The 13,135-nt window shown below is 59.3% G+C and overlaps 1 protein-coding gene across 6 annotated transcripts in view; it reads right to left on the reverse strand.

Annotated features, from left to right (window-relative positions):
* Positions 1-2,915: 2,915 nt before the first annotated feature.
* The window catches only part of PRKCD (protein kinase C delta), a 29,802-nt gene continuing 19,582 nt past the window's right edge, over positions 2,916-13,135 (reverse strand). For 4 of the 6 annotated variants that reach the window (XM_070050712.2, XM_070050716.2, XM_070050713.2 and 1 more), the window contains 12 exons: positions 12,373-12,458; positions 12,033-12,162; positions 11,474-11,574; positions 10,707-10,800; positions 10,254-10,354; positions 9,976-10,149; positions 9,791-9,882; positions 9,342-9,404; positions 7,940-8,078; positions 7,619-7,807; positions 6,637-6,765; positions 2,916-3,534 (listed from right to left, as the gene is read on the reverse strand). In XM_070050712.2, the coding sequence (XP_069906813.2) occupies positions 3,376-3,534; positions 6,637-6,765; positions 7,619-7,807; positions 7,940-8,078; positions 9,342-9,404; positions 9,791-9,882; positions 9,976-10,149; positions 10,254-10,354; positions 10,707-10,800; positions 11,474-11,574; positions 12,033-12,162; positions 12,373-12,458 (1,457 nt within the window). In that variant the 3' untranslated portion in view covers positions 2,916-3,375. The remainder of the gene's footprint in view (positions 3,535-6,636; positions 6,766-7,618; positions 7,808-7,939; positions 8,079-9,341; positions 9,405-9,790; positions 9,883-9,975; positions 10,150-10,253; positions 10,355-10,706; positions 10,801-11,473; positions 11,575-12,032; positions 12,163-12,372; positions 12,459-13,135) is intronic. The other 2 variants (XM_070050714.2, XM_070050715.2) reach the window with 1 other exon arrangement.

Here is a 13,135-nt window from a genome sequence, read left to right on the forward strand (position 1 = left end):
GACTGGTGAGCCAAGGTAGGCGAGGAGCCCAGGACGTCCCTGGCACACAGCCCTGCATTTGGGGAGGGGGCATGGGAGGGGGATCCTCCCCTCCTCGGGCCTGCTCCCTCTGCGGAACGGTGTACCAGACGCCACCAGAGGGCACTGTAGCCCCAGCCTGGGCCTCCGAGGCACACGTGAGGGGGCTGCCCGGGGAGGGGGGGGGGGGACCATCTCTGCCCAGGAGCGCAGTCTTACAGGAAGGTGGCTTCGCCTTCCAGGGCCTGGTCTGTTCACAGCGGCATTCCCTGGCTTCACCAGAATGGCCGGACGAAACGCAGACCCCCCGGCCTTGCCTACTGGAGCTAGACCCCAGAGCATTTTGTTCCCCAGGTGCTTTCAGAATGCTAATGCCCAGGCCCCGCCAGCGACTGCTGTGTCTTCAGACCAGGGCCGCCTGGGCCTCCAGTCCCAGTCGCAGCCAGGACCAGACCAGCTGGTTGGAACTGGGAGTAGTGGCTTTGTATCTTCATGGTATAGCCCATCCATCCATCCATCCACCCATCCATCCATCCATCCATCCACCCATCCACCCATCCACCCACCCATCCACCCATCCACCCATCCATCCATCCACCCACCCATCCACCCACCCATCCATCCACCCATCCATCCACCCACCCATCCATCCATCCATCCATCCATCCCCCACCTGCTCATTCCCTCTGTGCAGCCCTGCCCTGAGCTCCCAGACGAGGGGCACAAGTGGGCAGGTGGAATCTGACCAACCTTTGCTTCTTAGACGTGGGCTTTCTGCTGATCGCTTGGCCCTGCAGCATTTTCCATGCCGGCAAAGTACTGAACCAGCTCCCCAGCAGCTGGGCCTTGTGCTTGCTTCTGGGCTTCCCCACTCCATCCACACGGTGGTAGGCACCCTGGGCCAGCTCTCTGGGCCTGCAGAGAGGCTCCTGGCAGCTCTGGGCCATGGGGTGGGTGTCAGAGGGCCTTGGGAGTCCAGTGCGCAGTGGACAGGCCCTCTGCCCTGAACGGGTCTCATCCCGCGCAGCAGGGGAGGGTCACAGTCCCTGCTGTTTGCTAAGCGCCACTGCGTGCTGAGCCTGTGCCGTGCACTTAGACATCCCATAATCAGCAGCAGCAGCCGTCACCCCTGTTTCTATAGTAGAGGGGACCCAAGCTGTGGGAGGTGAAGTGACCCACTGAGGACCTGCAGCTCAGGACCCAGGATTGGAGCCAGGCCTCCCACGCCACTGTCTTCCTCTGCCCAGCAGTGAGCGGGGTGTTGCTCCTCCTGGCCCCTGCTTGGAGGGTCCAGCTCGCTGCTGCCCATGAACTTCTTTGGTAGGTGTGGGGGAGGCAATCCGCCTGCTTCTGGTCCCCAGACCTCAGCCAAAGTGTGGCTCGGGGCCCAGCCACGCGAGGCATTTCCTGAGGCCACCGGGTGGGGCCTGGCGGCTGGGAACGGCACTGGAGCTGCACAGCCTCCCAGGCAGCTTGGCAGAATCCCCAGCAGCTGCCTCCCAGTCTGGGGATGCTGGACGCGGACCCCACAGGCCCAGGCCCTGTCCTTGCTGGGGCTCTGCCGCGGCCAGCGTGTGTCCGTATCAGCACAGCGAGGAGCCCCAGGCAGCAGCGCCGCGGAAAGCTGAGGGAGCTGAGGCCCGGTGAAGGAACTCACTGAGCATCAACCACAGGCTCCTGGTCCAGGCACCAATTCCTTCCCCTGGCCACCCCCGCTCCTGCTGAGAGCTGCTGACCCCCACCCCTCCATTCCACACTGGGGGAAACTGGGCTCCTGGCTAGGCTCTGCCTTTGGGCCACAAGTGGCGCTGAATTCCAACGCCAGGCACAGGCTTCGTTCCACTCTGGGCTCCTCCGGCCCGTGCCACGCCGTCTCCCCCACCATGAGCCCAAGGGGCGAGGGGCGTCACTCTGGGGTTCTGCTGCCCAGGGTGCCCAGGCTGGCCCTGCAGACGGGGAGGCCCCGTTTGGTCTCTTCTCTGGGGAGTCTGGCCCACATCCCTGCGGCCCCTTCCCCCGGCCAGCACCAGCGCCACCCCATCCCGTCCTCTCCAACTACGGAAATTTGTACCTCAGCCCAGAAAAATGAACTTGCTGGAAGTCAGAGGCCTGCCTGCCAAGGCCAGCCAATCAGGTGCTAGGCAACAAGAGGCGGGGCTGGAGCAGAGGGGCTGGGGGCGGGCCCTGCCCAGGACCTGTGCCCCAGACTGCAGGATGGGGACAGAAGGGAGGGAGGGAGGCAGCGGGGAAGAAAAGGGAAGGGGGGTGGCGCAGGGCAGGTTCCAGCTCCGGCTCTGGCTCAGGCCGTCTTGGAGCCCCTCTCCTCACCTGCACCGGGGCAGGGCATGCTGCCTGTCACCCTGGGCCCAGTCACTTGGCGGCGCTGTCTCTCCTGCCACCCTCTCTTGCCCCAGGTAGGCAAGGGCGCCTGAGAAATGGATGCCAGAGCTCACCCTCCTCTGCAGCAGGACAGCGAGTCGAGCAGTGAGGCGGGAGTCACACGGGTCCCTTCCGTGCCTGGTGCCCATCTGACGAACGGAGGAGGTCGCTGGGACTTCAAACAATCGACATGCCCCGATCTGAGGCCAGACAGCACTGAGGCCTGGGGGCATTCCTCCCTCTCCCTGCCCCTCCCCCAGTGGGGCTGGGCCTTTGGCTCCTCTGCACTTCCAGACTGGCCCTCACCCTCCAGAGACAGAGAGAGGCTGGTCCCACCTCCTCTGTCACCCCACTGAACGCTCTGGGGCCACAGGAAATCCAGAAATACAGACACATTTGCATGAAGGCCCAGGCAGGGCTGTGCATCTGTGGCTAAGAGCTCTTGGCTTCCAGGGCAGAGCCACCAGGAGGAGCGGCCACTGCCAGCTTCCTGGGACAAACGCGTCCCCACAGCCAGGTCGTTACCATGCGGTGTTTATTCAGAATGCCTGGTGCTCCCAACAGCTTGAGCTCCTTTATGGGTCTTTTGCGGTCCTATATATATATATACACATATATATCTATTTTAAAAGATCAGCACATTAGCAGCCCCCACACTTGTCTCCACTGAGCAATATATACAGCCTATTATATATATAAGTATATATATATAACATATATTTTCAATAGATAACTACATTCAAGTAATGAAACACAGGATTTACAATTTCCCTCCGAGGGCAGAGGAAAAGCAAATTCACACACAGTTCACAGAAGTACCATGACAGTCCCACCAGCCGGGAGCCAAGGCCCCTCTGGGGGGCAGGGGCAGACGCCACAGGCGCATGTCTGGTGGGGACCAGCAGGTGCACGGGTAGATGGAGGCCCGGCCCGCAAGGCCCGGGGGGGCGGGTGGGAGGGCAGCCGTGTCTGGGAGCCTCACTGTGCCAGGAGGTGCTGGAATTTGGGGTTCACGAAGGAGAAGCCACTGAACGCCGACTGGTCCATGGAGTCGATGAGGGTCTTGTCGCTGAAGGAGAGCCGGGCCTTCTCGTTCAGGAACTCCTGGTCGAAGTTGCTGTAGTCGCCTCGGGACTTCTGTGAGCAGAGGGCACAGGCGGGTGAGTGTGTTCCACTGCTCGCCAGGCCTGTGCCCGAGCTGTCCTCAGTCAGAACAGGGAAGGGAGCCTGTCCCAGTGTGGGCAGGGGCCCAGGGCAGGTGGGCGCCATGTGCCCAAAGGATGAGGAAAGCCAGCACGGGGCTCGGGGCCTGGCTGGCAGTGGCAGCCTCTGTGCCCGAGCGTGCCCGTGGCCAGTTTCTATGGCCCACATGCTGAGGTGGATTTTCAAGTTTTTCAGTGGCAGCAGAACCATGAGAGGAAGAGTGATGTCCAGCACGTGTGACACTCAAGTGCCAGCGCCCACAGCCAGGGCCTCCCCGGACACACTGTCTACGGCTGCTGTGAGCCCAGCAGCCCAGGAGGACCCTGCTGAGCCTTTGCCACAAGCTGAGCCAAGCAGGTGCCATCATTTTGGCCAGCGCCAGGTTTTAACGGAGTCTGAGCCAAGATTTAAAAAAAAAAAAAAAAAAAAAAACAACTTCCTTTAAAAAATTTGTTTATCTGAGAGGCAGAAGCCAGCATTATAGCGTGGCAGGTTAAGCCGCCCCTTGCTAGGCCAGAATCCCGTATCAGACCTGCAGCTCGAGTCCCAGCTGCTCCACTTCATCTCCAGCTCCCTGCTATGGCCTGGGAAGGCAGCAGAAGATAGCCCAAACACCCGGGCCCCTGCACTCATGTGGGAGACCTGGAGAGTTCTGGGCTCCTGGCTTTGGCCTGGCCCAGCCCCAGCCATTGGGAAGTGAACCAGCAGATGGAAGATCTCTGTCTTGCCCTCTCTCTGTCACTCTGCCATTCAAATGAATGAATGAATCAATCAATTTTTTTTTTTTTTTTTTAACAGGCAGAGTGGACAGTGAGAGAGAGAGACAGAGAGAGAAAGGTCTTCCTTTGCCGTTGGTTCACCCTCCAATGGCCGCCGCTGCAGCCGGCGCACCGCACTGATCCGATGGCAGGAGCCAGGATCCAGGTGCTTTTCCTGGTCTCCCATGGGGTGCAGGGCCCAAGCACCTGGGCCATCCTCCACTGCACTCCCTGGCCATAGCAGAGAGCTGGCCTGGAAGAGGGGCAACCGGGACAGAATCCGGCGCCCCGACCGGGACTAGAACCCGGTGTGCCGGCGCCGCAAGGTGGAGGATTAGCCTTGTGAGCCACGGCGCCGGCCCTGAATCAATCAATTTTTTAAAGAGCGTTTTTATCCACTGGCTCAACCCTCACGTGCCTATAGCGAGCGGTCAGGAAGATCTGGGCAGAACCTGGAAGCAGGCAACATGATCTGGGTCTCCCCTGTGGGTGGCAGGGACCTGTCACCACAGCCTTACAGGGTCTACGTTAGCAGGAAGCTGGAGTCAGGCCCCAGAGCTGGGACTTGGCACCTTAGGCAGGGTTTTAACTGCTGGGCCAAACACCCACCTAATATTTTAAAACTGGGCAAAGTGACATAAAAATCCAGGTTTCTAGGCCGGCGCCGCGGCTCACTAGGCTAATCCTCCGCCTTGTGGTGCCGGCACACCGGGTTCTAGTCCCGGTCGGGGCACCGGATTCTGTCCCGGTTGCCCCTCTTCCAGGCCAGCTCTCTGCTGCGGCCAGGGAGTGCAGTGGAGGATGGCCCAAGTGCTTGAGCCCTGCACCCCATGGGAGACCAGGAGAAGCACCTGGCTCCTGCCATCGGATCAGCGCGGTGCGCCGGCCGCAGCACACCAGCTGTGGCGGCCATTAGAGGGTGAACCAACGGCAAGGGAAGACCTTTCTCTCTCTCTCTCTCTCACTGTCCACTCTGCCTGTCAAAAAATAAAAAATAAAAATAAAAAAATAAAAAATAAATAAAAATCCAGGTTTCTGACCTCTTTTGAAAACCAGGTGACTCACACAGCCTGGACTTCCTGGAATGACCACTCTCGGTGCTGAGAGCCCTGTGGGCAACTTGCCCGGGCCCCACCATTCCCTGACAAGCGCTGCAGGCCACCACCCCTGCCTGCACTCAGCGTGGAGAGAGAAACCCGTGTCTCCTCCTAGCAAAAGCAAGCAGCTGCACTAGCCTGTTCACTGCGCACCAGCACCGGAGGCGTCTGAGTTTAAGAACCCGGGGTTGGGGGAAGTGCTCTGGCTTCAAAGTGCAGCCCGTTCACAGGCTGTCCTGGCGGAGGGGGGAAGCCAGGCAGGGAAAGGAGTGGGGGGAGGCACCGTGGTCCCAGAGGGGCCGCAGAGTCCTGACTTGCCTGCTGCCTTGGTGGCCTCTGCACGTTCCTGCCTGGCGCAAACCCTCCCCTCCCCACCTGGGGGGCCTCCCAGCTGCCCTCTGCTGGCCCCACCCCTTAGGCCTAAGCACTCATGCCCCACATCCTCCTGGGGGTCTTGCAGACCACCCTGGCCTCCCGCTGCAGACGCTGCTGGTAGAACTGGTCACGTGGGGCTGACAGCTCTTGTAATACAGTGCTTCATCACAGATTAGCATCAGTGCGCATTTCCAGTGCTTCCTGGAAAGTGGGTTGGATGGATGGATGATGGAGACAGTGACTGCTTGGCTCTGACGCCCGGTGCCCTACATACACCACTTCTAGAGAATGTGTGGTAAGAGGCATCTGGCGGGGAGGGCGCTCTGGTGCAGCGGGTCAAGCCACTGCTCGTGAGGCCAGCGTCCCTCACTGGACCACTGATTCTGATCCAGCTGCAGGCTAATACACTTGGGAAAGCAGCAAGAGACGATGAGCCAAGGACTCAGAACTCTGCTACCCACGTGGGAAACCCAGATGGAGTTCCAGGCTCCTGGCTTCGCCTGGACCAGACCTATTTTGGACATTTGGGGAGGGAACCAACAGATGGAAGATCTCTCTCTCTTTTTCTGTAGGTCTGCCTTTCAAATAAGTAAATAAAGCAAGCTTTGGGGTGGGGGGAGAGAGACTCTGGATCCATATGCAGTTTCTGATGTTTGTTGAACGACTAACAGCGAAAGATGGGTTATGAATGAGGATGCCAGTGGAGAACAGGGAGAGGAGGATAGTGCGTGACCGGACACAGGAGGGGGCAGGGCCACGGAGGGAGAGCCCAGCCGGGCACACAGAGCAGGGTGGGGGTCACTCACCACTTTGGGCGTGAAGGGGGGCTCCACCCTCCGCTTCTCCAGCAGGATCCAGTTGATGGTCTTGAAGAAGGGGTGGGCTCTGATGTTTCCTGTCATGCCCAGTCTCCTGGGTGGGTCCCTCTGAAACAGCTGCAACCCAGCAGGCCTCTGGTCAGCACCCAAGGTTAAGGGAAAATGGACCTCCAGCAAATCCCCAGCAGGTGCCAAGGTGGCAGCACAGGCCAGGGAACCCTGGGACAGAGGAAGGCCTTTCTGGCCGGCTGCACTCCATGTCCCCTGGGCTTGGACACTGTGGACTCTGCTGGGATGGCTTGTGTCATTTACTGAGTATTCACTATCTAGCTTGCTCAGAACTGAGCACTTCACGTCTGTATTTTCCTCCCAACAACTGTGAGGCAGCTTGTCTCAGTTGAGAGAGGTTAACTGACTCGCCGGGGAGGCTGGCACTGTAGCGTAGTGGGTTAAGCCACCGCCTGCAATGCTGGCATCCCATAGGGGCGTTGGTTTGAGTCCCGGTTGTTCCACTTTTGATCCAGCTCCCTGCTGATGTATCTAGGAAGGCGATGGAAGATGATCCAAGTACTTGGGCCTCTGCCTCCCAAAAGTTCCAGACTCCTGGCTTCAGTGTAGCCCAGCCCCAGCCGTTGAGGCCACTTGAGGAGTGAAGCAGTGGGTAGAAGATCTCTGTTTTCTCCCAATCTCTCTCTCTAAAACTCTGCCTTTCAGATAAATAAATCAATCTTTTAAAAAAAAACAAAGTGACATGCTAACGTCCCCAGCCAGTCACAGGCAGGGCAAGGTTCAGCCTCAGGTCTGCCTGCCCCATGACCTCAGTCACCATGCCAGACTGATTCATGGGTACACAGCGAAAGGGCCATGCCCCTGGCACGATAGGCCTGGAGTGTGAACCAGACCGGAAGTTGCTGCCTTCTCGTAGCCCAGGGTCCATCAGCTCCTGCCCCCGCCCCGCCCAGGGCCCCACCTTCTCCAGAATGTCCTTGGACTCCTTGGTGATCCAGCGGGGATAATGTGGCGTGTCCACGCGGATGGACTCAAAGAGTTCGTCCTCGTCGTCCCCGTGGAAGGGCGACTGGCCAATGAGCATCTCATAGAGGAGGACCCCGAAGGACCACCAGTCCACAGAGAACGTGTACTTCAGGCCCTGCAGGATCTGGGGCGGGAGCACTGGGTCAGCAGGGGCTGGGGGTGGGCACGGCAGGGGCCTCCCCGCCCAGAGTCGGAGTCCGAGTCTGGCCAGGCCTCATCTTCCTGAACCACTACGCAGGGGCAGGTGTGCGCTCACCTCGGGGGCGATGTAGTCAGGAGTGCCGCAGAAGGTGCTGGCCCGGTTTTCCCCGAACATGTTCTCCTTGCACATCCCGAAGTCAGCGATCTTGATGTGGCCATCCCGGTCCAGCAACACGTTGTCCAGCTTGAGGTCTCTGCAGAGAGTAGGCAGGGAAGTTTCATCAGGGACCAAGTTCTTCCCTCCCAACCCTGCCACCCATGTGCCCGTTTTCAGTCCTGAAGTCTGGGACTCTCTCCAAGAATGCGCGAGAATAAGGAAGAGGACACAGAGGGCCAAAGAGGTACTAAACACAGGTGCTTTGGGGCCAGTGTTGTGGCACAGTGGGTTAAGCTGCCACCTGTGAGGTCGGCATCCCATATGGGTGCCAGTTCAAGTCCTGGCTGATCCACTTCCAATCCAGCTTTCTGCTATGGCCTAGGAAAGCAGTGCAAGACGGTCCAAGAGCTTGGGCCCCTGCCACTCATGCGGGAGACCTGGATGGAGTTCCAGGCTGCTGGCTTTGGCCTGGCCCAGCCCCAGCCGTGGAGGCCCCTGGGGGAGTGAAGCAGCAAATGGAAGCATGTGCACACACACATGCATTCTCTCCCTAACTCTGCCTCTCGAAATAAATCAGTCGATCAATCTTCAAAAAGAAAAGTGCTATGTGTGAAAAGCCACCTATGTGGGAAATGCTAGACACACAATATCTTCCTTCCGGAAGCCCAAAATGAGGCTCAGAGAGGTGATGTCACTGTCCAGAGCCATGCAGCTGATCAGCAGGGAATGTGTCTGACCCTCAGCGGCGGCCTCTGTCTGTACAGTTCATCACTGGAGTGGGTGATTCGTGCACATGGGGACACGAACTAGAAACAGGTGGATGGTGTGAAGCTCGCCTGGGAGCCGGGGCACAGATGAGCACCGTGCAGCACAGCTCCACCGTTTGAGACCCGAGCGAACGTGTCACCAGGGTTGGCTCTCCACTCGACTACATATCAGGGCGTCATCCCATACCAGGACACAGAGCGTGGCCCCAGCCTTTTTGGTACAGTATTCCACCACAGCACGGGCCTGCAATCTATCGGGTGAGACTTGTGGAACCAGTCCCTTCTGGTGGAAGCTGAGCCTGCTCACATGGGGCTTCAGAGCGAGACGAGGGCCCAAGGAAGGGAGGCAGCGCGGCCACCATCGCACCAGTGGTGCATGGGCAATTTCCGGTTCCCAGGGCAGGGCCAGCCTCAGCTGAGGGGCTACAAGGAATGCTAGCACTGCAACTGGAGGTTTAGAAAATACCCAGGGGAACTCGGACTCTAAGCACACTGGAGCTGCGGCCAGGCTGGACCCTACCCCTGGCATTTCAGAGAATATGACAGGTCAGTGCCTCCTCTGCCAAGGGTGCCCCACAGCCCGAGCCCTGCACCTGTAAATGATCCCTTTGTTGTGTAGAAACTGCAGTCCACAGATGATCTCCGCTGCGTAAAACCTGGGTAAGAGAGAGTGACAGAGTGTTCTGCTGGCTTCTCCCAGGCCTCACCCCACCTCAGGGCAGGAATGCTGCCAGCAGCTCTGGGGCAGACCCAGGCAGAACTCCACGGAGGGAGCCACTTCCCTGCCCTGGGAGCATGTGACTCACACACACACACACAGGTGTGCGTATACATGGCTGGTTTGGGGGGCGGCACACATACGGGGAAGGTCACAGTGCAAGTCTGGGGCTCCCAAAGTTCACAGCACACACAGCCCAGGCAATCCCACACCAACCCCAGCTCAGGCCCCCCTGGCTTTGTCAGGGAGCAGAAAGAAGGCCCCGGGTAGAGTGGGGGCAGGCTCTGAGCCAGGGTCCCCCATCCCCACAGGGCCCTGGCGTACGTGGCCCGGTACAGCTCGAAGCGGCCTTTGTCCTGGATGTGGTACATCAAGTCTCCCCCGTTGAGGAACTCCATCACGAAGAACAGGTGTTCCTGTGGTGTCGGGGTGGTGGTGGTGAGCAGAGGTAGAGTGGGCCAGATCCCACCCTGGCCTTGGAGGGGGAGGCTGTGGGGAGCCCAGGGAACCTTGGTCTGGAAGGTGCATAAAAGCTGAGCCAGGAAGGGGTTCTCGGAGGCGAGCGCCAGCACCCGCTTCTCCACCATGGTGCACTCCACGTCATCGTCCACCAGAACCACGTCCTTCTTGAGGACCTTGACGGCAAAGAACTTCCCTTTGCCCTTCAGCTCTGCGAGCATGACCTGGTAGTGGGCAGAGACACTGGGTAGGGCAGGACGGGCAAAGGCCACAGCTGCCCGGGGCGAGGGAGGGAGTGAGCAGTGCCCCAGAGCGGACGGCCCCTCACCTTCCCGAAGCTGCCCTTGCCCAGGACTTTGTGGAAGGTGAAGTTGTCGATGTGGCACGTGCTGCTGCCCTCCCAGATCTTGCCGTAAGTCCCGTTGTTGTCTGGCCGAGAGAGAGGGGGCCTCAGACTCGTGTCTTGGCTGGCATTGCTTGGCTTCCTCCCTGGGGCCCAGGTTTGGGCTGAGGGAAGGGGCCTCGCTCCCCAGGGACTCACTCGGCAATGGGAGAGAGGATGGGTCTCTCTCTTTGAGAGAAGGGGCCTCGCTCCCCACAGGAAGCGCCTCCTTCTGCGACCCACTCGGCAGTGAGAGAGAGGACGGATCCCTCTCCTTGACAGAAGGGGCCTCTCTCCCCTCGGGAAGCGGCTCCTTCCACAACTCAATGGCCAGCTGGAGCGAGGACAGGCCCCCGAGGGAAGGAAGAGAATGAACATGGGAAGTGGACCCAGCTTCACCTGGGGCATCGTCCCCAGAGACGCCTTTCTTCTCGTAACCCTGGTAGATCCCCACAGGCTCTGTGGACACCGAGTCCTGCCTCCGCGTCGACTTCTGGGGAGGGCAGGGTGCAGTTCAGTCCCCATGGTCAGGACACCCGGCCCCAGCTCTAACTCCACCCTCAGCATCCCTGGCCTGGACCCCATGCTGCTGTTCTCTCTCCCCCTCCCCCGCCCTGCAGGACAGTGGGGCTTCCTGTCTGGAAGGCGTTGATGACAAACCCAAGTTCTAGAACTCGAAGCCACCTTCCCAACCACTTAATAAACTTCACTTCTGATTTACCCTGGAATTCAGTTTTATGGCACCCGTCAAGCCCCACCTACATTCAAACACACGTGTGCACACATACACCCATGTGTGCACACACCCAGACACATATGTGCAAGCACACACTCATCCAAGCGTACACACATGTGTGCCCTGCCCATGGGGAGTGAGGCACACATACACATGTGCACACCCACCCACACATGCATGCACACACTCACCCATACACACACATGGGCACACACACACTCTTAGTTCAAAGTGTCCCAACACTCAGATCAAGTCACTGAAATAACTAATTTCCAGTGAAAACAAGCCCATCTCCTAAATTCTTAGATTAGCTTCTTCAGAAGTTGGGTGGTGGGCAAAATGCCCTGGGGGCTTTCCAGGAGAGGCAATGAACCCCAGCTGCCCTCTGACTCCACTGCCCTGTCCCCAGGGTCCCACAGTGCCTGCCTACCTGGCTGACTTGGTTCAAGGCCTCGGCCAAGAGCTTCTGGTTGATGCCGCAGAGGTTGGCCACCTTTTCCCGGCACTTGTGGTGCACGTTCATGCCACAGTCTGGGGTGAGGGAGAAAGGGTTGGGCCACAGGCGGGAGTAGGAGGGAGGTGGAGATGGCAGGAGAAAGGAGGGCTTGGGGGAAGGTGGGGAGGGGGAGTTCGCTGGGTTTTCCCTTCCTTCAGGGAAAAATGTGTTCGAAGTCATCACAAGTATTTTGAATCTTCCACGATTTAAAGAAAAAGCAGAAGATTCGGGGACAACTTAGATAAGCTGCTCACAGGGGGTCTGCGAGGGGCATATGCCAAGGTCCTGCTGGTGTGCAGCAGGCCCCAATTAGGCACCTTCTGTTTACTTGCCCCTCACAGGGATTCTCCAAGTCCTACTTTCCCCCCACCCCACCCTCAATCGACACTTGAGAACACGGCTCAGAGTGCAGCCTCTGGTGGTGGGTACTCAGCGGGTGAACGGCAGCAGGGGCCACTGCGATCCGTGCACGGGGCAGCTGCAGCTCACGCACCTTCACACTTCATGCCCTGCTTCACCAGCCCCCAGAGCAGGCTGCCGCAGTGGTCACAGAAGGTGGGGCTCATGTAGTTGTGAACCTTGAATCGGTGCGGCATGTCGATGTTGAAGCGTTCTTTCTGGAACTCGGGGGAGGTGGGGAAGAGTATCACTGGGCAAGGTCATGCCCAGTCCCCCTCCTAGCTCTCTAGCCTCCCCCCCCCAGCCCAGGCAGGGCCAGATGCCAGAGAGGGTGCCACTGGGAACTGGAGGTGGAGAGGAAGGGGTGGGGAGAGCCCAGAGCCCCCCACCTGGCCAGCCCCAAGCCCCCCGGCCGCACCCCAGACCCAGCTCACTATGGTGTCCCGGCTGTTGGCCGCCGTGCCGGTGCAGCGGCCGATGATCTTGTCAATGCATTTCTTGTGGATGGCGGCGTTGCATTCTTGAAGAGGCAGAGGCCCAGGGCAGGCAGGGGGATGGGAAGGCATGGAGGGGAGGAGGGCGTGGACAGTCTGTGAGCTGGCGCTGCTGGCCCACTGCAGCCCTCTCTACACAAAGCCACCGTTCTCCCTAAGTGCCCACACCCACACCCGACAGGCCTCCTGCCAGCCCTTACAGGAGAGGCCCAGCAAGGCTCGGGGAGGGGGTGTGTGTGGCAGTAAGGCAGGCCAAGCCACAGCTCTCAGTGTGCAGAGAGGGGCTGAGGGGGAGGCCCCCCATTCCATCTTCTATGTCCCAGGACAGCAAGCAGCTAACAAACCCACTCTCTCGAATGTGCACGCAACACACTCCCATACAAAACACCTGTCCATGCATACAGATTCCTTATACTGAACACTTACCATGCACCAGGCGCTTAAAACCCAGCTTTACATATTTTATCCCATTTGACCTTCACACCAACCCTTTCACCCTGAGCTTACGGACAGGGAAACCGAGGCACACAGAGACAGAGTGAGTTTGCCTGAGGCCTGTGCTGGGAAACGCCAGAGAGAGCTGGGATTCACATGCAGGCAGCCTGGCCCCAGAGCCTGGCTCAGCGCAGCAGCCCACAGGGCCGCTGTGTAGGGTGAGACACCCCCAGCTCCACACGGACCCACAGCAGCCAGGGGAGCTGAT

The sequence above is a fragment of the Oryctolagus cuniculus genome, chromosome 10 (assembly GCF_051225735.1).
Source record: "Oryctolagus cuniculus isolate XC-2025 breed Fujian yellow rabbit chromosome 10, ASM5122573v1, whole genome shotgun sequence".
Taxonomy (NCBI): Eukaryota; Metazoa; Chordata; class Mammalia; order Lagomorpha; family Leporidae; genus Oryctolagus; species Oryctolagus cuniculus.